Genomic DNA, 22465 nt, shown 5'->3' with positions numbered 1-22465 from the left:
GGCTGCTCGCTTGTGGGGATCTGAGTGCTTTGCATAGCAGGGGCAGCCTATTAGTTTCTCCACTGGCGAAAGGGGAGGCCCAGAGTAGCTTTCTCGGGGCACAAGGTGAGCCTGTCGCAGAGCCAGGAGCAGATCCCAGGAGTCTCAACTGCTCGTCTTGTGCTCTAATCACTAGGGTGCACGGTCTCTCCTTTAGAAACGGAAACACCCGTCCAAGCACTGAAGCATAGCGCCCAATGGCATTCTTCCCACCCCAGTCCCCTGCGCGATCCTCTCGGAGCAGATCCAGTGGGAACCTCCCTGCGACGGGGACCCGTTCAGATTAAAAGAATCTTCGCCCTTGGCCATGCGTTACTTTTTGGGGTGTAAGGGTGGGAGGAATCGCCCATCACTGTGCTACCTCTGGCAGCAGTGGTGAGAGCATTACCGGGCAGGGCTCAGGCAACCATTGGTGTGTGGACCAGACTCGTTCTAAGTAGGCTTGGCCGACAGCGATCGAAATGCCTGGGCCAGGTCCACACTAGTTGTGGTGCAATGGGGCGAGATTTCCCAACGAAGCTTAAATCTCTGACAGCAGCTCACCCGGTGCTTGCGTCTGTGGTAGCCTCAGGAGTGAGCGTGTCGCTATTTTTTTTTTAATTGTTCTTACAAATATAAATCGGATTCTCCTGGAAACAGTCCTTGACCGTCAGAACCTCTACTGGAAGGCTGTGTTTTGGTTTTTCACTGGCCCTGAGGGTTCCCAGTTCCATAGTTAGGGTCCCAAACCGTCTCTTGCCAGTGAGGGGGAATTACGTTTGAGGGTTTTCCCCAAAGCGGGAGCCATTGGAGCAAATAAAAGATTGTCTTTCGAAATAAAAAAAGCTCAGTATCCTGGTGTGTTTGGGCAACTTGCCCAAACTCTCTCTGCTTTCAAAAAGCATCCGAACGGAGCTGGTGCGTGTGAGGTGATGCAGCATGCATATGGTGGGGAAATTCCTTTGTGTTTTTTAGCTGACAAAGTGTAAACCAACAAATATTCTGAGCCAGAAATAAGGCATGTGGGGTGGGGATTGGTGTCCCATTTGCTGTAAATAAATCTGGTGAAACTCAAAGAATTAGATACCTGGTAAAGTGAAGTGCTGTCATGCAGAACTCTGACAATACGTCTGATATGCACCTTGTCTTTGAGTGGGAGGGTGCTGACTACAATATTGCGATGGACAGGCAGAAGTAGCATGCTTGGAACAGGATCTAACTGCGGCCTCTTGACAGTTGGCTAGGGTCACAATAAGCCAACACCCATCCAACACGAATGGGTGTTCCTGCACTCCTGTGTTTGCTGGCTATGCCAACCAAACAACAAGGACCCAGAGGAATAAGACATTGTCCTGACACACTTAACAGAGCAGGTACATTTCATGCAGCAGCACTGTCTTCTCCTCCTTCGTGGTGGCACCTCTCATGAATAGTTGATGTGAATTATTTCTTGCAAGACATTGCAAAGCACGTTGAAGCTGTCTGACTCCTGACAGTCCTGCTGCAGCAGGTCGTGGTGCACTGGGTCATCGAGGAACAATCTTGCATTGCTTTCAAATGACCGTGTGGAGGAGTTTCCTTCCATCCCCTGGGTTAGACTAGTGGCAAAGAGACAGGGCTAGTCATGCCATGAATTATAGGCTATGAACACCATGGAGAAACCCACATTGTGTATTCCTGATTGTTTGCATGGTGTCTTACTGGCATAGAAGCGCATGCTGGGCCCTATATAAGCTAATGAATTCTTTTACTGGCCCCGTAACTTTGTTCTAGAGCATCATGTGGGATCCACAGTCATAGCTCTTGAGAACTGGTAGAGGTGGTTGAGTCAGTTCAAGCCTTTACCTCTACCCCCCTGCATTGTGTAGCTGGGTTTAGCCCGTTGGTCCTACCAAAAAATGCTAATGGCTACTTGTCTACTCTTCGCTTCAAAATAATCTCCCGGGGACAGCATTTCCAGCACTCCCTGGCAGCTTGGTCTGCTGTCCAGTTGCCCTCTTGGTTACCAGTCTTTTCTTTTATGGAGTTTAAATGTTTCCTGTTGTTTGAAGACCTTTGTTTTTTCTCTGTTGACTGCTAAGGATAATTGTTCTAATTCACTTACTCTAGATCAGATGTGGTTGCTACACAGAAGCAGAGTCTGTTTTGAGAACACAGGAAAAAACATGCCGAGATCTGGAGGAAGAAAATCAATGATGTACAGCTGTCTTATCCAGATTAGCACTTGCTGTGTCACAGATGTTGGGCATTTGGTTTAGAATATGAAAAAGCTCCTGTGCGTCCGAGTTCTCCCACCACTCTCCCCAGGGCGGAGAAGCACTGCAGAGAAATCCTGGACCTACCTCTCCCTCACTGTAGCTGACCTCCCATGCTTGGAAGATACACAGTTCATGTTGCATTAATTAGTAGCAATATTGTTGCACAATAGTGAACACCTGCTACCATCCAGCTTCTCCCACAGCATTGCTTAGCACTTAACAAGCTTGAATTCAATGAACTGCCTGTCTATGGCAGACCTATCTAACTCTCTGTCTTTGCAGTCAGGCTGAGAAGGACCTCCCAGCAAGGCCCTTTCCTCCCTGGTAGCGCAACTAGACTTTTACTCTCTAAAATCCATACTCCTGGAACAAATTTTTGTCCTGTTTTTCTTGGCAGCACACACTGATTTGCTTGGGAAACTGCTCTACAACTTCCCTGGGGGTTGTTACAGGTTGCATTTTAGGCTGAGACGCTTCGAAGTGATTTTATTGCTTTCCACACTTGCCTGCTTTCCTACCACCAGAGTCACACACGCTTGCAAATACCCTGGTGTCTTGCTGTTGGGGTGTTCTGCTGGAGAGCGGGACCTTGGAACACATTATTTCTGTGCTAAAACCTTCATTATAGGGAAGCAGTCAAATCGACTACGGTTTTCTTGCTGCACTGTTAAACTGGCGGTGTGTGTGTTTCTTGAGTGAAACATCTAGTCCTCTTACTGGCAGACTTTTACTGGAGCTGCTCTTCTAACTCATCATGAATTAGGTTCCCAGTGCTGCTTTTATGTGGATAGCTGACACAGCACTGCTGTTAAATGGCTCTTCACTTGTGGTGCTCACTTTCATGCCAAACTGGCCTGGCCTGCCGTTGTCTTGTTGCAAACAGGCGTCCACTGCCGCACGTGGCACATCGTGAGAGCGTGACTGTGTCCAAGCCCCAAGCCTGTCGTTGTGCTGAAGATGCCTTCAATCAGCAGGAGCAGTTTATAGTACTCTCTGAGCTGCTGTCCTGGGAAACCTGGGTGCTGCTCCCAGCTTTTCAGAGTCAGGGACTCCTCCTCCCCAGTTCGTGACAGGACTATAAGACGTAGCAGAAGAGAGACAACTTCTGTGGCAGAATTAGCACCCCGTCTACATGGATCTTGGCGGGCAGCCTGTTAAATTCAAGGGATTGACAGAGTTCAAACTCTGTCTATTCCTTAGTTTGGCCACCTGACCTAGAGCCCTCCTGGCCTCCTCTACAACACAGGCTTCCTGTTCTAAAAATCTCAAATGAAATGATGCTGGACCTCAGGGTTAATCTGCTTTTCCCCACTACCGGGAAACCATCTTCCCTCCCTTCCTTCACACCCATTTGTACAGCATTGCACAGGTGCAAAGAGATGGCTTTTATCTTCCTGTGAAGCATCCATGTTAGCTACAGCCAGATGGAGGATACCATTCTGAGAGACTGGTGTTCAAGCTGGTATGGAAAATGGTACGTTTCCTAAACAAGATTTCTTAAAGTGTGTGAGTGAGTGAGTGTAAGGTGGTGTTTTTGCCCCTGAATGACTGTATTAGAGATCACATATGTTCACTGAGTGGGAATTTCAGGCCAGCAGACGTTCCTGCATTAAGCCGTGGCAAATGATAAAGGAATGTCTGTTAATGTTGGTTTTGATTCTACAAACTGCTCATGATCTGTGCAGCTTATCTGTGTGGTTTGATGACTTTATTATCCATATAAGATCTACAAATTAGAGACCTGGGGAAGCTGTTGCTTGTACTGTAATTTCTAAGCTGCTGAAGATACAATCTTGCAACTCCTAAGTGTAATGAAATTAATACACTAGCGCAAAAGAGTGCCTCCCAGAGGTACCAGTGCATATATAAAGATGTTTAGTTGCCTGATTGAGCTTGCTCCTTGTGGAACATTTGTGAAAATCAGACCTTGGATTTTGCTCAGTAGAGTGGAAACTGAGTAATTCCTTTCCAGTGTAAAGCACTGGATTAGTCAGCAGAGGATAGATCTGATAATCTTCTTTCTTCTGTGTTCGGTGGGGTGCAGCTTTGTAAAAATTATGGCACAATCCTGCAAACGCATTAGCACCTGCATAGCTTCTGTCATGTGAGTAATCCCATTTGTTACTCATTTGCAAGAGCTGACTCTTCACATAACTAGTCCTGTTTAAGAATTAGGCATGTGCTTTAATGTTTGCAGGTTTGGGGCCGAAGGGCTTTATCGAAAGCCCAATGAAATCAATGGAAAGCTTCCCATTGACTGACTTTGGATCAGGCCCTAGATGTGTAGGTGAGGGTTACATGTTCATAGGGGGTTTTTGTGTCTCCCCCCACCCCCCATCCGCGCCCCCTCATTGATTTCCATTACAGCAATCTGTGTTATGGACGCAACAATCGGTGTTCCTCTGCTTGTTTGCAACAGTGGTGGGGGTATCGCTGACTTCATTGAGCTATGACGTTTAACATTTTGAAGGCACCGTAGTCATTTTTCTGTTCGGTGGCAGAATGTTGCATTGCTAATGTGCCCTGCAGGATGCCACTGAAAGGCTGGGAAGTGTTAGCTGTGTATGTATATTTAATGACTTCCTTAATTATTAAGCTCTGAAATGAAACCTCAAAAGAGCATGGGGACAGTCTGTACTACAAAACTTGGGATGGTTTGAACTTCTGAGTAGACCTAGGCTTCCTAGTTTCTCTTGTCACTAGAAACGGATGTTTCGAAACCTCTGCCGCTCATGCAGCGGGAAGCTTAAAATGAAGGCGTGGTGCTTTCCTTCCTTCACAAGAGAAAGGGACACAGGCCAAAGTTGAGCCTCAGATTTGTCTCTCTCTTGGTTCCCCTTCTGCTTATGGACTATTGGCTCCAGCTGCTCACAGTCTCTCCTCTTAGCATGGAGGGCAGGTGGAACAATGCTTATCTCCATCCTTTACCCTCGTCCCTTTCCCTTTTCTCCTTTAAGCTGATCCCTTCCGGTCTTCCCTCCTCACCTAGCCTTGTCCTACAACAAGTTTGTAAAATCCTTCTCGGTTCCAGTATTCAAAAGTATAAGTAACAAAACTTTTTTTAACTTGGCTTCTAACCTTCACTGCATCTTGCTTATTCCGATACTGGTAATGGTGTTCCTCAGATTTATTTTGTCTGGAAATGTATTCCAATTCAGGACTTCGTTGGCATGGGGAGGGGTGTCCGATCCTAGGAAGAACGGCTTAAGAGGATGAACAGCTTTAGACTGAGGCGGCTTTGAAATTTTTTTTATTTGTTCCTTTGAAGAAAGGTACATAATGGTGACTTTATAAAAGCTCCTAGGATCAGCTCACCAAATGAACTTGTCAGCCCATTATACAATAACAAAATGCATGGACTCGAAGTCTGTTGAAGAAAGGAAAGGTTTCAGGTGGAGTCTTTCAAAGGGTGATGGTTGGGAAATGTAAATAGGTTGATAAGGAAAGTTGAAGTTGCAACACCAAGCAGCTTGCAGGTGAAAGGGGGGGAGGGATAGCTCAGTGGTTTGAGCATTGGCCTGCTAAACCCAGGGTTGTGAGTTCAATCCTTGAGGGGGCCATTTGGGATCTGGGGCAAAAATTGGGGATTGGTCCTGCTTCGAGCAGGGGGTTGGACTAGATGACCTCCTGAGGTCCCTTCCAACCCTGATATTCTATGATTCTATGAAACAGCAAGTGCTATGTACCCAGTGGGTGGGGTTTTCAAGAGTGCTCAGTGTTGGCCTCATTCTGCTCCCATTGAAGATAGTTGGGGGTTGTAGCAGAGTTAGGGCAAATGAGGAGCACTCCCAAAACTCCCACCCAACTTGTTAATGTATCAGGAGATCATTAAGCCTCTTGCCCATGTGTTTGAAATCGTAAATGAACTCTGTAACAGAGCTAGTGAGGAAATGAGTATTACTGTAATAAGTTGGATGGAAAAGCTATGTTAAACCAGCATCAGTGATGGAAATTGGGGTATTCCATGTGTCCAGAAGTGAGGCTACCTTTTGTGTCCACAAAGGGAAAGGGCATACGGCCAGATGCCATCTGCTCCGGCATTCCATCAAGACTAAATGTTACTTGGGGGCTAACTCAGCACACACACAGGCTAGTCCGTTTCCCTTGCTGGCTTGCTACGGTAATTTTGCCTAGCCCACATTTTAGTGGTTGCATTCGCAGTCCCAAGAAACGTAGTGGGTGCCTCACAATGAGAGCAAGGCAGGGATGATGGTAGTCAGCTTAAACGCCAACGTCAGACGCGACACAAGGAAGGGACTGGAGTGGGAAGGAGTGGGGAGGAAGAGCAGGGTCCGCAGTGGGAGGATCACTCAGGAGAGGTGAGGGCACAGCATAGCAGGGTGGCCTCTGTCCATATAAATCAATGTCTGACTCTCTTCTTATGTCGCATCGGAAGTGAGCCGCGAGGGTAGAGGTCTGGTGTGTCCGCTCCGGAAGGGGGTTTCATGCACACAGGACAGCAGGGAAGCATCAAAGCAATGGCGGGAGATGCTGACAAATGGTTGATCCAGGCAGTTGGCATTGGAGTGGCACTCGGTAAGGGATTAGGTCATGTAAGCAAGGAGGGGGGCACTCTCACAGGTTCTTGCAGCCTGGACAAGATGCTTAATCTTGAGGCAGTGAAGAGTTCCGGGGGAGGGATTCGAAGAGCATGGTCTGATTGGCAAGATGGTCTTAGTGGATGCACTGGGTGAGGGTTGGGTGGGGAGGGGCTGAGGGGGAAGCCGCAGAAATGGAAAAGACAAATGAAGATATGGATGAGAATCTCTCTGCTCCGTGGGCAGGATTCAAGGAGTGAATCTCTTCTGTAGAAGTCGGGTTCATCTGACCACAGAGGAAGCTGGTTCAATGACATGTTGGCAACTACCCAGTGAAAATTGATTTGCCATTTAACTTGTTCATATTTATCCTCTTCGAATTTGGGTCACTTTGTGGTTTCCCCCTGCTGATTCTTTTTGGTCTGTCTAGCAAACAGCTTTCTCTTCATTTCCCCGCTATTTTCAGTACAGTGGGATCAACATGGCTGCCTCAGTTTACTTCTGTCTTTCCTCCTCTGGAAAAAAGAGGGGTGTTTTCACTTCTTCCTGTGGAGCAGCAGGGAGAGCTCAGACCTAACTTTGGGATGAGCCATTGCTTGGAATTCCAACGAGATCTTCCTCCAGAGGAGTTGTATTGGCATGGAAAGATGTGAGAGGCCTGCTCTGGCTGAGTTCTCTGCCTAGTGGGTGCACCTGTGGATTCCGCTTTCCTTTGTGTCTCTATTTTTAAAGCCTCTCTGTAAATGCAGCTTCCGCTGCTGCCCTTTTGCTTTTCTCCACATGCAAATCAGTTCTCCCAAGTCTGTCATTTTCCTCCTGTCCAGGGATCTCATCACTTCAGCCTAGACTCATCCATCTTGGCTTAGTAACAAAAAAAAACAAAAACAAAAAAAACAAACCCCAAACATAACAGTGGGAAACATTTAAAAGTCAAATTTATGGCCAAATTGTGTGACCCGTGTTGGAATCAGGGAAGGGAATTAGATCATCTCCTGTTAATTTTTTCTTTACTGCTCCACCCTAAGGCTGGGAGGATAAATGACGGGGAAAGAGGCAGTGAAGGCCAGGGCAGCTGCGCCCGCCCCAGTCCATTGTCACTCTTGCTGGGGCTCTCCTGGCTTGTGCTGGTGAGTGCTATGAGAATGACCAGAAGCGTTAAGTTGATGGTTTGAAGCTGAATGGGGTTGGTTGGTGGGGAGGACAGTTTGGGGCTGGCAGGGCATTTACAGCAATGAGGAGCATGCAGCAAAGAGAACCTCCTATTTGGGTTGGTGAGTTCAGTATGAAAAGATCAAGAAGTTCTAATGCAGGCTGAAGTTGCCTGATGGAGACTGGACTCCTTGACCTATAGCCCAAATTCTCTGCTGTGGTGGCTGTCTGTGGTATTTTCTCCACACCATACTGTCAGGCTGCTTCAACCCAACCAGAAGCTCTGACCTTCTGAAGGAGAATTCAGTCTCGATGGCTTCTCACATACGGGTGGTAGGTAGGTAGGTGGGTGGTCACTATTTTATTAGGAACTAGACTTTAGACCACTCAGCCATTCCGTATAAAGCACTCCGCTGTTAGGGAATTGCAGCTCTCAGCCAGAATCGAGGTGGGGCAGCTTCATAAAGTTGAAAAGTTCCATGACACACTGTCAAATCTGCGTAATCCAGTCCCCACCTGAGTATCCAGCTTCATATTATTAACAGTTGAGGAGAGCTGAAGTGAAATACACAGTCTAAACTTTTGTTAGGAAAGTGAACTGAAGCCAGCCCCTTAGTAGAATCGAAGACATTTAACAAACTGGCCACTAATAATTTAAAGCACAACCTACAGCTTTATCTTTTAATCGTCTCCATTCTAATCCACTCTTTTTAAGGTGCTCCATCTTTTATTGTCCATTGTTGGCAAGCACTGCTTTTGTTGTCAGCAGTCTATTGCTATCCGCTTATTATAATAGGTGACATTTAATACCATTCCTGTACATCTTGAATATAGGCTCAATCCAAACTACTTGACTCAAATTTATAGTGTGGATTCCCTTGAGCCAGGCAAGGCATGAATTAGATTTGATGACCCTGAGCACAGTATTGGGAAGAGAGCACTGCTGCCTGCCTTCTCGATTTTCACAGTGAAGCTTGCATTCAACAGCAGAGTTTTTTTCCTTTTTCCTTCATATTTGGAGGGTGGGGAGGAAAGTTGTACAGCAAAGGGCCACTCAGTCCAGGAACAACCTCACTTGTTACAGTCCAAGCAAAAATTAAAGAAGCCACAATGGAATTTACCCTTCATCTTGCAACATCCTGAGGGCACCTGCACTTGAGTGTGTCTTGGAGGCATATTTTAATTTGTACCCAGGTTCAGGGAGATCGTTGCCAATAGATTCTTAATTTCTTCCTTCCTGCTTCCCAGATTGTGCTGCCTTTGTACGCAGATGAGTAACCGAGAGCAGAGGAGAACCTGTGAAGGAGGCTCAGTGGTTCAAGAAGCCAGATACTTGTGGGGCTTGGAGGAGCCAATCCAAGTTCCTTCGGGAGGAAGGAATTACTGGCAGTAATCGTGCCTCTCATAAAAACCTGTCTACCTTCACTTTTCATAATGAAACGTTGGGAATTGGAAGAGCACATGCCCCACTACATCTAGCTACAATGAGGGGACTGTGAGGTTTAGCTGCAGGTTTCACTTGCTCTGTGTTTTGTTCCTTCAAAAAAGATGTCCTGTACCCATGTAATCAAGCCTTCATTTTCATATATGCACACATCAGTGATTCCCATCTCTCTGTTACATACCTTCCACGCTTCTTTGTTGAACTTTTTGCACCATGTATTTTCTTTTGCTCTTGAATTTAATTTCAAAGCTGCTCAAGGGAAGGAGTTGTGCTTTAGGAGAGAAGAGGCTCATGTGGTGGGGTATGGAGTTTTAACGTGATGTGGCCAGAAGAGTCATAGTCAAAGTTGCCTTGCAACCCAGACAAGTTCTTCGCTAGCTAAAGACCATGCCAAATTCACAGCTGCCATTCAGTTCTACTTATGCCGCCAGGTAGAGAGCTCACTGTGCCTACTGAACACCTGGTAGGTAGTGCAGAGCTGGGCGAGGATGGGAGGGAGAGAAGACTCAGGAGACCGGGTGCATTTGGCCAAGCAGCATTTCACTGGGCATCTTGTCTTGCCAAGGTTACTTTGTTTAACCCAGGAACTGCTGGTGACTGGTAGTGCTGAGGGATTTAACACACACTTTCTTCAACTACTCATTCAAATCCTTCAGCACTGTGCTCTGTTGTGGGTTGGTTCTTCTGTGAAATGTCAAATAATCCCAGTCTAGAGGGTGCAAATTCAGACACGATAGTTTAAATTGTGGGCATGCACCAGTCTGCATGGGAAGTGCCTAGTAAGATATTGCCTTAGGCATGTGATTGTCTCCTTCAGCTTTCTGTAACCAGGCCCTAGAAGCGCTTGCCACTGACTCCAAGCTTAGTGACTTTGCCTTTCGCTCAAGAAGTAGAAACCTGTGGGTTTGGTGCTGACTGTCCTCGGTTGGATCCCTGCTCCCAGCTACTGGTGGATGTTCGAGATTCACAGCCCTCTGCGCTCAGTCTGCAGTGGCCATGAGTCTATCGCCCCACCTGCAGAGCCTGGGCTCTTTAGCTCAATCTGTAGCAGCTGCTGGTTGTAGCTGTCCAAATCCTTGGTTCAGTCCCTGGATTGTCAGCCAGGATGATGGCCATCACATCCGCACGTGGTGGTGTGTTTAAGCTTGAATGCTCATTCTGCTCCGAACAGAAACAAGGTGATGTGACTTTTTAGACAAACAGGACTTAGCGACGCCATTCAAATTTCAAATATTCATGACCACTCTCCAGTGTTTAAAACAAATGTGTCTTTATGAACATGAGAAAATTGCAATCTGGAAGCAGGAGGGGTCTAACTTCGCATTGTCTGCTGGTAGTTATTCACGTGGTTCTGTTAGGGACGTGCATTTGTTGATCAGAGAGAAGAGTGGTTGAATTTAAAAGCTCCCTTCTTTGTAAATGAAGGGCCCTGTCATACAAGGCGCACCGCTAAGCTCCAGGGAATTGCTGAGCACCCACCCCTCTGCACTTTACAAGAGCACAGATGGCGTATAATCATTTAAACATGTGGGCTTTTAACAATACAGCCAAATACTTCCAAGCTTACTATTTTCAGCTCCCCCCTACCTCCCCCAATCTTGTTTGCAAGACCACATTGAACTCTGGGCTTAATGCCTTGGTTTCTTTACCTTCACAGTTTGCCAGTGTTTGCACCTTAGGTATGTGACTCAGAGTACCCGTAGTCTTTGTTTTTCTTCAAGAGAAGCTGGTGTGAATGTTTTGTAAGATGGGAGTAAATATCCGTTATTTTCAGTAAGCCAGTATAAAGCCTGGAACTGTGCAGAAACCCTGAGGCTTATGCTTTCACCCCTGGGTGCCTACAGTTAAATTAGTATTTAGGCATCTAAGTCAAAGTGCTTTCAGCAAACTGGCCAGGCCACTTTGATTTCGCTGCCTATAGGCAGCCCTGATCCAGCAAACCATGTTCTCACATACGTAACTCTAAGCTCAAGTAGTCCCATGGGCTTCAGTGGTGTGACTTGCATGTTTAAAGTTAGGCATGTTCTTTAAGTGCTTTGCTGGATCAGGGCATGTAGATGGAATTTTAGGCATCCAGGTTTGAAAACCTTGGCCTTAGCATACTGTGACTTATTTATTCGTGATATTTCTAGAGGGAAGACCTCCACACACAGGCCCTGAATCTGTGGATGGGTTCCTCCTGTAAATTCGAAAAGCTTTAGAGAAGAGGAAGGGACAACTGCTTTCATAGTATGGCAAATTACTGAGCCTCTGGTGCTGGAGGAGAGAGTTTTCCTCCCACAAACTTATCTGCCCACCCCTTTAAAGCTCAATGTCTGTTGTGCTGTACAGCCCTCTTATCTATCTGCTGATGCTCTTTCTCTCCTGTAGTGTACATTCACCTTGAGAGAGGTGGGAGTCCGAGCATGGCAGGATGATTTATTCCTGAGATAACTTCAGAGCATCCAACATAAGTGATGCTAAGTTAAGTGGAAGTAGATGTGATCCACGCTTTCCATTAGTTGTTTATGATGCTCATTCAGCTTTTCATGTCAATGAAGTTGCAGTGAAATGCAACCTCTGTTGATACCATGCAACAGGCTGTTCTTAAATTCCACCATGGTCTTGTTGAAAAATGACCTGCCTTAGGAGTTGTGGGTGTCTTTTTGCTGAGAAATAACTGAATAATGCTGTTAATTCTGACTGCTGATAGAAAACATTTTTGAAAAACGGCTCTGATAGGAGGCTTATTAGACGTGTCTTATAAAGAAATAGAAAATGAAATGTAATAATTCAGCATGTTTCCTGTGGAAAAGCCTCTAGTCCTGATGTAACTAGTTACAAGCCTTTCATTTACCTTTTGATTGACATTTTCACTACATTCTCTTTGCAGTTTGCTGCTTCGTTGTACACAAGCGGTGCCATGAATTTGTTACTTTCTCCTGCCCGGGTGCTGATAAAGGTCCTGCTTCTGATGTAAGTAAATTCAGCAGCTGATCTCCTGTTAATGGGTTTGCAATGTGAAGTCATTGGGAGAGACACTGGTGAGCCAGATTGCCAGTAAAAATTTCAACCCCTGCTTGAAATGTTAATTGTGGGGGCAGATTTTGAATGCAAATTGCCCCTCAATAAATATTCTGTTTTTGTGTCTTGTACGCACAACAAAGCTTTTGAGAAGAGATTCCACTGCCTCTTTTGGCTGATAATTGTTTAGCCAGTGAAACTGTTGCCCTTTCACATGAACCTCAAATTTCAGCACTATTACAGTCATGTGACCTAGTTGTATATTTTTGATGTTTTATAATAAAGACCTTCAGGTAGATGGTAACTTGAGGCCAGTTGAGGGGAAACCACCTCAGTGTCACAGAAGAAGTGCTGAGGCTTAAGCAGAAGGTTGGGAACCTGAGCTGTCATCCCAGCTGTGCGCCCAACTGCCTCTGGTACCTTGACTAAGTTACTGCCTCAGTTTCCCCATCTGTAAAATGTTCATATTTAATATACCTCCTGCACTGGCTAACCTGTTTTTCCAAGGGTTAATTAACCCTTGCCAAGCACTTCTAAGTGCTAAAATAGTTATTCGAATCATGCTGTCAAAGACCTCACAGACTGTTCTGTTGTCCCTGGAGATACTTCTTAAACATCTACCCTAGCTGAAATAGCTGATCATTTCATCTTTTGTCACACTGATGAACTAACTGTCAGGAGATGAGTTGTAGTTTTTAAAAATCTGTCTTTAGTGGGTGGCTAATCTACAGGGTTTCCTCTGAGCCCTAAAGAATCTATTGATCCTGACCCATCTTAATTATCATGCCACAATCCAGTCTGTATTAAAAGAGCTAGCCCTATCCATTACTGCAATACTTGATGAGAATTCGCCTCTATTACAATTTAGACTCTTGGTCATTAATATACAAAGTCATCCCTGATTATCTTAATGCCGTGGGTGTTTATCGGAAAAAAATACATATTTTTTCAAGAATCTCAATCACAATATTAGCTCTCAGATTTAATTAAAGTCATGCATGTTTGTCAAACCCTCTCCTGCCCCCAGGAAAAAACATTTCAATCAATTTCACACCTCCCTTTTGCTTTGCACGGTCAGCCTTGCACCAATCACTGTAACTTTCCCAGGAAGGAATGACAGGAAGTTGACAAGGCAACAATATCAAGTATAATTACTTACTGAAAACTAATAAAACAGTTAGTGTGAAAATCTGCCACTTTTAAAGCCAGCTGTTCTGAAAAACCATAGTGGTGGTTTAATGAATGATTTCCTTTTTTTCTTGGTGAATCCTGATGTCTACAAGGAAGCCGGGCCGTGTGGGGGCACAGCCATGTAAGATTCCCTGCAATGATTTTGCCAATGCACTTCAGGCCAGTCTGGAAGGTCTAACTTTTTTACCATGAAAACTGATTAATTTCAGCAACTGCTACAAGAAAGGGGATTGAACTGGAGATGGAGATGTGGTTCGGGACTATTTAGAAAAGCTGGACGTGCACAAGTCCATGGGGCCGGATGCGTTGCATCCGAGAGTGCTAAAGGAGCTGGCGGCTGTGATTGCAGAGACATTGGCCATTATCTTTGAAAACTCATGGCGATCGGGGGAAGTCCCGGATGACTGGAAAAAGGCTAATGTAGTGCCCATCTTTAAAAAAGGGAAGAAGGAGGATCCTGGGAACTAAAGGCCAGTCAGCCTTACCTGAGTCCCGGGAAAAATCATGGAGCAGGTCCTCAAGGAATCAATTCTGAAGCACTTAGAGGAGAGGAAAGTGATGAGGAACAGTCAGCATAGATTCACCAAGGGCAAGTCATGCCTGACTAATCTAATTGCCTTCTATGAGGAGATAACTGGCTCTGTGGATGAAGGGAAAGCAGTGGACGTGTTATTCCTTGACTTTAGCAAAGCTTTTGAGGCTGTCTCCCACAGTATTCTTGCCAGCAAGTTAAAGAAATATGGGCTGGATGAATGGACTACAAGGTGGATGGAAAGCTGGCTAGATTGTCGGGCTCAACGGGTAGTGATCAATGGCTCCATGTCTAGTTGGCAGCCGGTATCAAGTGGAGTGCCCCAAGGGTTGGTCCTGGGGCTGGTTTTGTTCAATATCTTCATAAATGATCTGGAGGATGGCATGGATTGCACCCTCAGCAAGTTTGCAGATGACACGAACCTGGGAGGAGAGGTAGATACGCTGGACGGTAGGGATAGGATACAGAGGGCCCTAGACAAATTGGAGGATTGGACCAAAAGAAATCTGATGAGGTTCCACAAGGACAAGTGCAGAGTCCTGCACTTAGGACGGAAGAATCCAATGCACCGCTACAGACTAGGGACCGAATGGCTCGGCAGCAGTTCTGCAGGAAAGGACCTAGGGGTTACAGTGGACGAGAAGCAGGATATGAGTCAACAGTGTGCCCTTGTTGCCAAGAAGGCCAATGGCATTTTGGGCTGTATAAGTAGGGGCATTGCCAGCAGATGGAGGGATGTGATCGTTCCCCTCTATTCGACATTGGTGAGGCCTCATCTGGAGTACTGTGTCCAGTTTTGGGCCCCACACTACAAGAAGGATGTGGAAAAATTGGAAAGAGTCCAGCGGAGGGCAACAAAAATGATGAGGGGGCTGGAACACATGAGTTATGAGGAAAGGCTGAGGGAACTGGGGATGTTTAGTCTACGGAAGAGAATAATGAGGCGGGATTTGATAGCTGCTTTCACCTACCTGAAAGGAGGTTCCAAAGAGGATGGCTCTAGACTGTTCTCAGTGGTAGCTGATGACAGAACGAGGAGTAATGGTCTCAAGTTGCAGTGTGGGATGTTTAGGTTGGATATTAGGAAAAACTTTTTTTCACTAGGAGGGTGGTGCAGCACTGGAATGGGTTATGTAGGGAGGTGGTAGAATCTCCTTCCTTTGAAGTTTTTAAGGTCAGGTTTGACAAAGCCCTGACTGGGATGATTTAATTGGGGATCGGTCCTGCTTTGAGCAGGGGGTTGGACTAGATGACCTCCTGAGGTCCCTTCCAACCCTGATATTCTATGCTACAATGCACCAGAATGCCAGTTAAAAATAGAAACAGTGGGAGCAGGAGATTAAAGTTTAACCAAATGTGGTGGCTAAATATACATTCTGTTGCTACTACAAACGGAAGTGGGGAATAACTAGGTCGTGTGCAGAGATTTTGAAAAGGTGCCTTTCTGCATCATGTCATGGGGCTCTGGCCCTTCCGGTGATGGGCTCTGTCGCTGCATCGAACGGAGGCATGTGCACACGTCCCAGAGCACCTTGGCCCCTTTCCAAATGGAGCTGTAGTGGGAAGTCGCATGCTGGCTCCTAGTCATGTGTACTGCAGGAAACTCTGTATATGAAGGTCCCCTGCCTCTTACTCATGGGAGAAGACAGGAGAGACCCAAGGTCAGGAAAGGAGGTGGAATGGGGCTAGGGTGACATGTCCCAATTTTATAGGCACAATCCCAATATTTGGGGCTTTTTCTTATATAGGCACCTATTACCCCCCACCCCATCCCGATTTTTTACACTTGCCGTCTGGTCACCCTAAATGGGGGTGTCTACACCAGTCAGGAGCTGGCTGTGGGGAGCCTGGGCTGGGGAGGGCTGTGAAGTGCTGGAAGGAAGGGTTAAGAGCATGATGCTGTCTGGACATCGGAGGGAGGGTGGCTCTCACATTGGACCCCGCTACGCTGTCTAGGGATTTGCTCCCCGATATGAGGATACTACAGATGTGACTACAAATGCAAGTGTACCTCTCAGTCCCCCACATAGCTAGCTTTGTGCAGCAGGAGAAAGGGTTGCCTGTTCCTTTTGCAGCCAACCCTGGGACCGAGGCGGTAGGACAACGGGACACAACCCTGTTGTGGAGGGAGCCCCTCTACAACTGAGTGGAGAATTCTCACGGCCCATCCAGTCCTGAAAATGCCAGTAGGGGATGTGTGAGTTCTGTGGTAGGGGTGTGACGGACAGCTGCTCTCTTGGCTGACACAGGCACCCAAACCACGGACCTTCAGAGCCAGAAGCACGAGCGGCCACAGTTTGAGCTCAGGAGCCAAGGTTCTGCAGCTGGGGGCTGTACTACATGTGCACACATCTAAATTTAAGAATATTTCTTGCTACACAGGCCACTAAACAATTCGTCACTGCCAGCCTGGCCGGTGACTTAGCGGTGAAAGGCCCATCCCGTTCCTGATTCCCTCACACCTTCCCAGCCCATTGCTTACACTGATGCTAAGTAACGTGAGCCTTATTTTTAGCTACAGACTCATTCCCTTTCTGCTAATTCCTCTGCACTGGTGTGGGAGCGTACCCTTCATCTGCTTTTTTTGCAGGGTCACCCTTTGTTTGGAAATGAGGCTTCTCAGGTTCACTTCCGAGTGACTCCTGAGCGAGTCTCTCAGTTCAGCCTGTATTTCCCTTCTGACCTGCTAACAGGGACCCTCCATCATTCTCTTTCTCCAGCTCCAGAATGGAGCAGGGGAACTAGCGGGAAGCTTTTTTCCAGGTACATCTTTCAGGCTGCATGGACAGAGGAGACTTAAGCTTCATGAGCTTGTTGCTAGCTTGGTGAGAGCTGCTTTTTCTTTGACACAGCAAATGAAAGAAAAATGCCAAGCAGCCGTGTTGTGTCACAGTCTGCTGGAAGGAGCTGGAGAGTGTTTGGGCTTTGACCGTTGGGTTTGGCAGGAACAGGGTGGATGGTCCCCTCGCTGTTTAGATGTGATCAGACCTCATTCCCCTCTCCCACCAATCAGTGCCCGGATTCCAAGTTCTTTTTAATATTGTCACGTGAAACTAACCAACAGTCCCTGGCTGGGTTCGATTGAGTGCACTGAGTGTGTTTATTTGTTGTGCTAACTCCTCCGTGTTGTCAGCAGCACACTTCAGGGTATTGTGTAACACACACGTGTACTTGACCCCAGTCCTACAGCTTCAGAGAAGACCCTTGATGGAGTGTGTTTGGTTTTAATGATTTGGTTGGTGAATAAGAAGGATAGCGCTGGAGAGGCGAACACAGCTTTCGCATGTTCAGCAGATCTGGTGTCCTGCCAAAGGGCTGACAGCTACAAATGGTCTGGTTAGGTCCTTCCTGTATCTGGCACTGGGTTAGCTGGTGTCAATACCTGCCCCCGCCTGAATAGTAGAGGCCCACTGCTCTAAGGGCTAAAGGAGGAGCCTGGCAAAACTGATGTTTTGAGGCCTTCACACAGTGGAGGGTTAAGGGTAAATGCATTAAAACATAACTTTTTAAAAAATGTTGACATAGAAATGCTTCGAGTGTTGCTTCCTGCAGCACACAGCTCTGTGGGGACTGCTTTATCCCTGGGCCAGCTGGTAACTCGGCTACTCTCCGGATCACTTTTCCCCCCTGTGTTTAGCAGATGCCATTCCATGTACAGTGCTCCGGTGCTTGGAAGTATGTGGATAAATACTGTCAGATCGTGTGTGCGCTGAGTGCGTTAGAAGGCTGGTAACCCACGCCGGCAAAGCACTCCAGTGTGGATGTGGCTATTCGGGCAAAGCTGCACTCTGTACTGAGTTAGTAAAGCCACCCCTCCGAGTGAAACAAGCTGCACTGGTAAAAGTGCAACTGTGCTTTTATAGCTGTGTGTACGCGATGGGTTTCTGCCAGCACATCCATGCTGGTTGGAGACCACACCTTACTGCACCTCTGACTGGCAGACCTGTGCCAACAGAAGGCTGTAGAGTAGATCTGACCTTATACTAAACTTTGCAGTTGAGTTGTAGATAAACCTTCTATCCAGCATGCTAGGCTTTGTTTGGGGGAGTTTCCCAAGGTGCCTAGTGTTGCTTTCTTTCAGAACTGGAGGTTGTTTTTCTGGCCCATGTTGACTTCAGTTTTGTGGGTGTGTATTTTGAAGAAAAAGGCACATTTTGTTTCCCCTGGAAAGTGCAGGAGTGACTTGATCACAGTCCAGACGTACCTACGAGGGGGACAAATATTTGATAATGAGCTTCAGTCTAGCAGATAAAGGTCTACAAGAGCCAATGGTTGGAAGTTGAAGTTAGACAAATTCAGAATGGAAATAAGGCATACATCTTAACTGGGAGGGTAGCGAACACTTGAAACAATTTACCAAGGAATGGGGTGGGTAGAAAAATTGCTGATGATGGAGAATTGAGGTTGGATGTTTTTCTAAAAGATCTGCTCTAGTGTAAACAGGAATTACTTTTGGGCAGTTCTCTGGCCTGTGCAATTCAGGAAGTCAGACGAGATGATCACAATGGCCTTGGAATCTAGGAATCCACAACACAACCTGTCTAATAGCCAAAGTGCCTAGGGAAAAACCTAATTTTTTGCTGTCTTGGTTGGAAGCTTTCTTCTATATGGAGAAACTCACTAATTACTGTCAATTTGCTAATTACTGAATATTATGAATTAGTAAGTGGAGGGAGAAGGGAAATACAATAAGCAAACCAGCACCAAACAGGCTAATGGTTTGCAAAAAGTTGTTCATGTAGATAATTAGTCTATGGAGGAAGGCAGAAGAGGCCATTATGATCATCTAGTGTGAACTTCTGCATAAACCAGGCCATAGAATTTCACCCAGTGATTCCTACAATAAGGTCAGCAACTTACAGGCATATCTTTTAGCCATCCAATCTTCCTAGTGTACTGCAGATTTTATGAAAATACCGGAGTCTTAATATGTGATTTCATTGCAATACTCTGCTATTTAATATGTGGAAGTAGAGAAGGGGGGTGGGTGTCTCTCAGGGAATTATAAGGCATGTGGATCAGTTTGTGGATACAACAGTATGAACCTCAATACAAGGGCAAAGTACTTCACTTAGGAAGGGAAAATCAACACAAAATGGGGAAGAACGGATCAGGCAGTAGCACTGATGGGGGGAGGGGGAGGTAGAGTGGGTCATAAATTGAATATGAGCCAACAGCGTGAGGCAGTTGCAAAAAAAGCTAATATTCTGGGGTGTATTGACAGGAAGGTCATATATAAGACATAGGAGATAATTGTCCCACTCTACTCAGCACTGGTGAGGCGTCAGTAGACCACTGTGTCCAATTCTGGGTGCCGCACTTTAGGAAAGATATGGACAAATTGGGGAGAGTCCAGAGGAGAAATTAGAAGAGGTTTAGAAAACGTTACCTATGAGGAAAGGGTAAAAAGAATGGGGCACCTTCTCTGGAAGTGTTTCCTGAAGTTTAGCTAAAATCTTATTTTTTTTTAACTTCATCCCCTTCCTTTAAAATTTTCTCCCTCCTTGGTGTTTTCACCATTCAGCTCTATTAACACAACAATTGGGGAAGGAGAGCTAGAGACAGCGTGGGGAATTGCGTATGAAGTGTGTTATAAAATATTTGACATTTTTGCGCAGCGTGAAAGTGTCTCCTCCTTGAATTCAGTCACCCAAAGCAATCTCTCTAACAATGCTTCTGTGCACACACACCTTTCAGATGCCTTTTAATTTTGGTGATAAGCAATGGGAGGGTGAAAGTGCAGAGATACCTGCTGCCAGCTTTTCAGCTAGTCTGCCTGGCTGTTTCCGTGAGCAGCATAGTGTGCACTTCCGCAGCCCCTTCTTGTAGCTAGCTTTGCTGCATGGTAATATGAGGGCCTTTACTACTGCTTGCTAAATGCTATGCAATTTCATATCCAGGGTTAAATCCCTCAGTCTTCTGGTCTCCTCCCACTGGGCGCAAACTGAAGGAAATGGGAGATACAAGGCCTAACCCTCGTAGTTTTAATCTCACTCCCCAGCAGATCCAGCTGAGCATGAGCCCTGTAAACAGAGAGTTTTACATATAAATAACATTTTTTTTTAATGTACCTACAGAGAAGTCTTTAAAGGTGCCTTCTGAACTGTGCCCGTCTTGTGTGCAGAGGCAGCTTCTTCTGTGCAAAGAACAGGACTTCACAGTCACAGAAAGGTACTTGCATTCAAAATGAGAGTGTGTGCAGAGATGTCTGTGCACCCTCACACGCAAGTTTTTTCACTTGTAGTATGTTCTGCCGATGTTGATGCTGGAGTCTCCTTTGGAAAACTTGGCCCTTTCTGCTGGTAAACAAAGGTCTGATAAGTGCTAAATGTTAATGATTGACTTGTGTGCAATCACCATTGCATTGGTGGAGTTGGGACAGCCATTACCTAAGGGGATGTACCCTACAAATGTATTACTTATATTGCTCTGTTGACTAATTCCCACAACATGACATTCATTTTTACGCATCTGAAATTGTTTGGAGCAGTAATATAGAAAATGACATATGCTTTTAAAAGAGTCTGGAAACAAAGGCAAAATATTTGCCTCAAAATAACCTCTGAGGAGAACGTTGCAATCTGTGGCTTTTGTTGTTGGGTTTTGATTTTGAAACAAAAAAAGCAGTTTGAGCTTTCAGCCCCCCGCTGCAAGCCAACATGCAGCTGCACAAATAAATGGCCACAGGGGGTGAGGAGTGTGCTGGCGAACAACAGATGTACGTTGCACCTCCGAAGTTTGCTGTTGGTTTTTCTTTGCCACTTTGGAAACCAGTAAACTGGAACTGCTGACACACAACAGCTGAGTGTTTTTATCTATGGAAGACACACAGAGGTTGTAGAGCCTTTCCGCTGGGAGGCAGAAATAATCGAAGGTAGCCAGGAGGAACAGCTACAACAGAGATGAAATTGAAGGATTTGGAAAAGGGCGAACCACTTAACCTTATTCTTCTTTTGTAAGATATTTCCGATGAAGTTTGGCAGTGGGAGAGCAGTGAAAGCTTTGGGCCGGATCCTGCCACCTGTACTCATCTTGGGTTTGCTTGTGAGCTGACCTATCTACCTAGGTGCATGGGGGGAGGGGAGAGGCGGTCAGGTGCACCTTGCCCCTTTGTGTGGGCTACCCACATTTCAGATCAGTTTGCATGTGTGTGAGCGGGAGGAGGGATAAAGCAATCAGTGGAGAGCTACTAGTGCCCTCCTGGCCAGGGCTCTGGGCATGGGCTGGGCCTTGACTGCCTCTCCCCAACCCAAAACCCCCACGTGCCAGCCAGCACTGCTGAGCCAGTGTGGAGGGGCAAGGAAGCGGTATCAAGAAAAAGGTTCCTGAAGCTTCTGTCTCCACCAGCCCTGCCCTTGGTCCGCCCTGGAGCAAGGGGGAAGGAGCAACCCGGTCAATTGAATGACAGCACGGTCTGCTCTGGGCCAGCACAACGGCAGATCTCTCTTTACGGAGTGGCACCTTACTGTAGAAGTAGCCCTTTTGGTTTCATTTTGGGAAGAATGATGGAGGACTAGAGAGGACCCAGAGGGTTTGGGTGGAGGGGAGGTAGATATGGTATTGGTCTGCTTACAGATGGAAGGGAGAGATCTAGACACTATGCATGTAGAGAATCCAATCCTTCCCTGGTGTAGGGGCAGACAGAAGAATCTGAGCATCTAGAGGGTAATGAACAATAAAGGAAAAAAAGGGTTTTGATTTTTTTTTTGAGCCACTCCAGGTTCTCCTGCAGTTCTCCCCTGTCTCTAACTTGTCTCTCTGTCCTTCCCCTGCCTTGACTATGTTAGCATCTACTCCAGCCTCTTTTTCACTTCCTCAAGAAGCTCTTCCAGCAATACTTAATTTGCAGCCGCTCTTGTCAATCATGCTAGGCAGTCACTTTGTCTAGGTGAGGAGGGGACTAGATGGTTCCTGAAAGAGCTTTCCTTATGCCTTGCTGTGGAACGTGGCCGAGTGGTGGATTGCAGGCTCACTGTGGGCTGCCTTTCCCTAGGAAGGAGACGTCTAAATTAAAACTAAATTGCTACGTTTTGAGAGCAACTGCTTGATGCCAGGGTGAGTGTGAAAAATGTTGCCCAGGTCTTCTATTGCCTGCCGGTCGCCCAGGCTGGAACCTCCTCTCAGAATTACCGCCGCAGCTAGTTAAGCGGGCAGGTAGTCATGGAAAGGCCAACCCAGTGGGCATTAATTAATATTTAATATGTTATTTCTGCAAATAAAGAGCAGATGAGAGTTCCTTGGGCTCTTCAAAAGGAAGCAACACTTCTCCTTTTGGCACCTTAGAGACTAACCAATTTATTTGAGCATGAGCTTGAAAGCTCATGCTCAAATA

General features: G+C 46.3%; 1 protein-coding gene across 2 annotated transcripts in view; it reads left to right on the top strand.

The window, feature by feature from the left end:
• Window positions 1-22465, top strand: part of PRKCB (protein kinase C beta) — a 250814-nt gene that overhangs the window by 80888 nt on the left and 147461 nt on the right. For both annotated transcript variants that reach the window (XM_048866172.2, XM_048866171.2), the window contains exon 3: window positions 12280-12362. In XM_048866172.2, coding sequence (XP_048722129.1) covers window positions 12280-12362 — 83 coding nt within the window. The remainder of the gene's footprint in view (window positions 1-12279; window positions 12363-22465) is intronic.

This window comes from Caretta caretta, chromosome 10, assembly GCF_965140235.1.
Source record: "Caretta caretta isolate rCarCar2 chromosome 10, rCarCar1.hap1, whole genome shotgun sequence".
In the NCBI taxonomy this organism is placed as follows: Eukaryota; Metazoa; Chordata; order Testudines; family Cheloniidae; genus Caretta; species Caretta caretta.
This window is presented reverse-complemented; position numbering and strand designations above follow the sequence as displayed.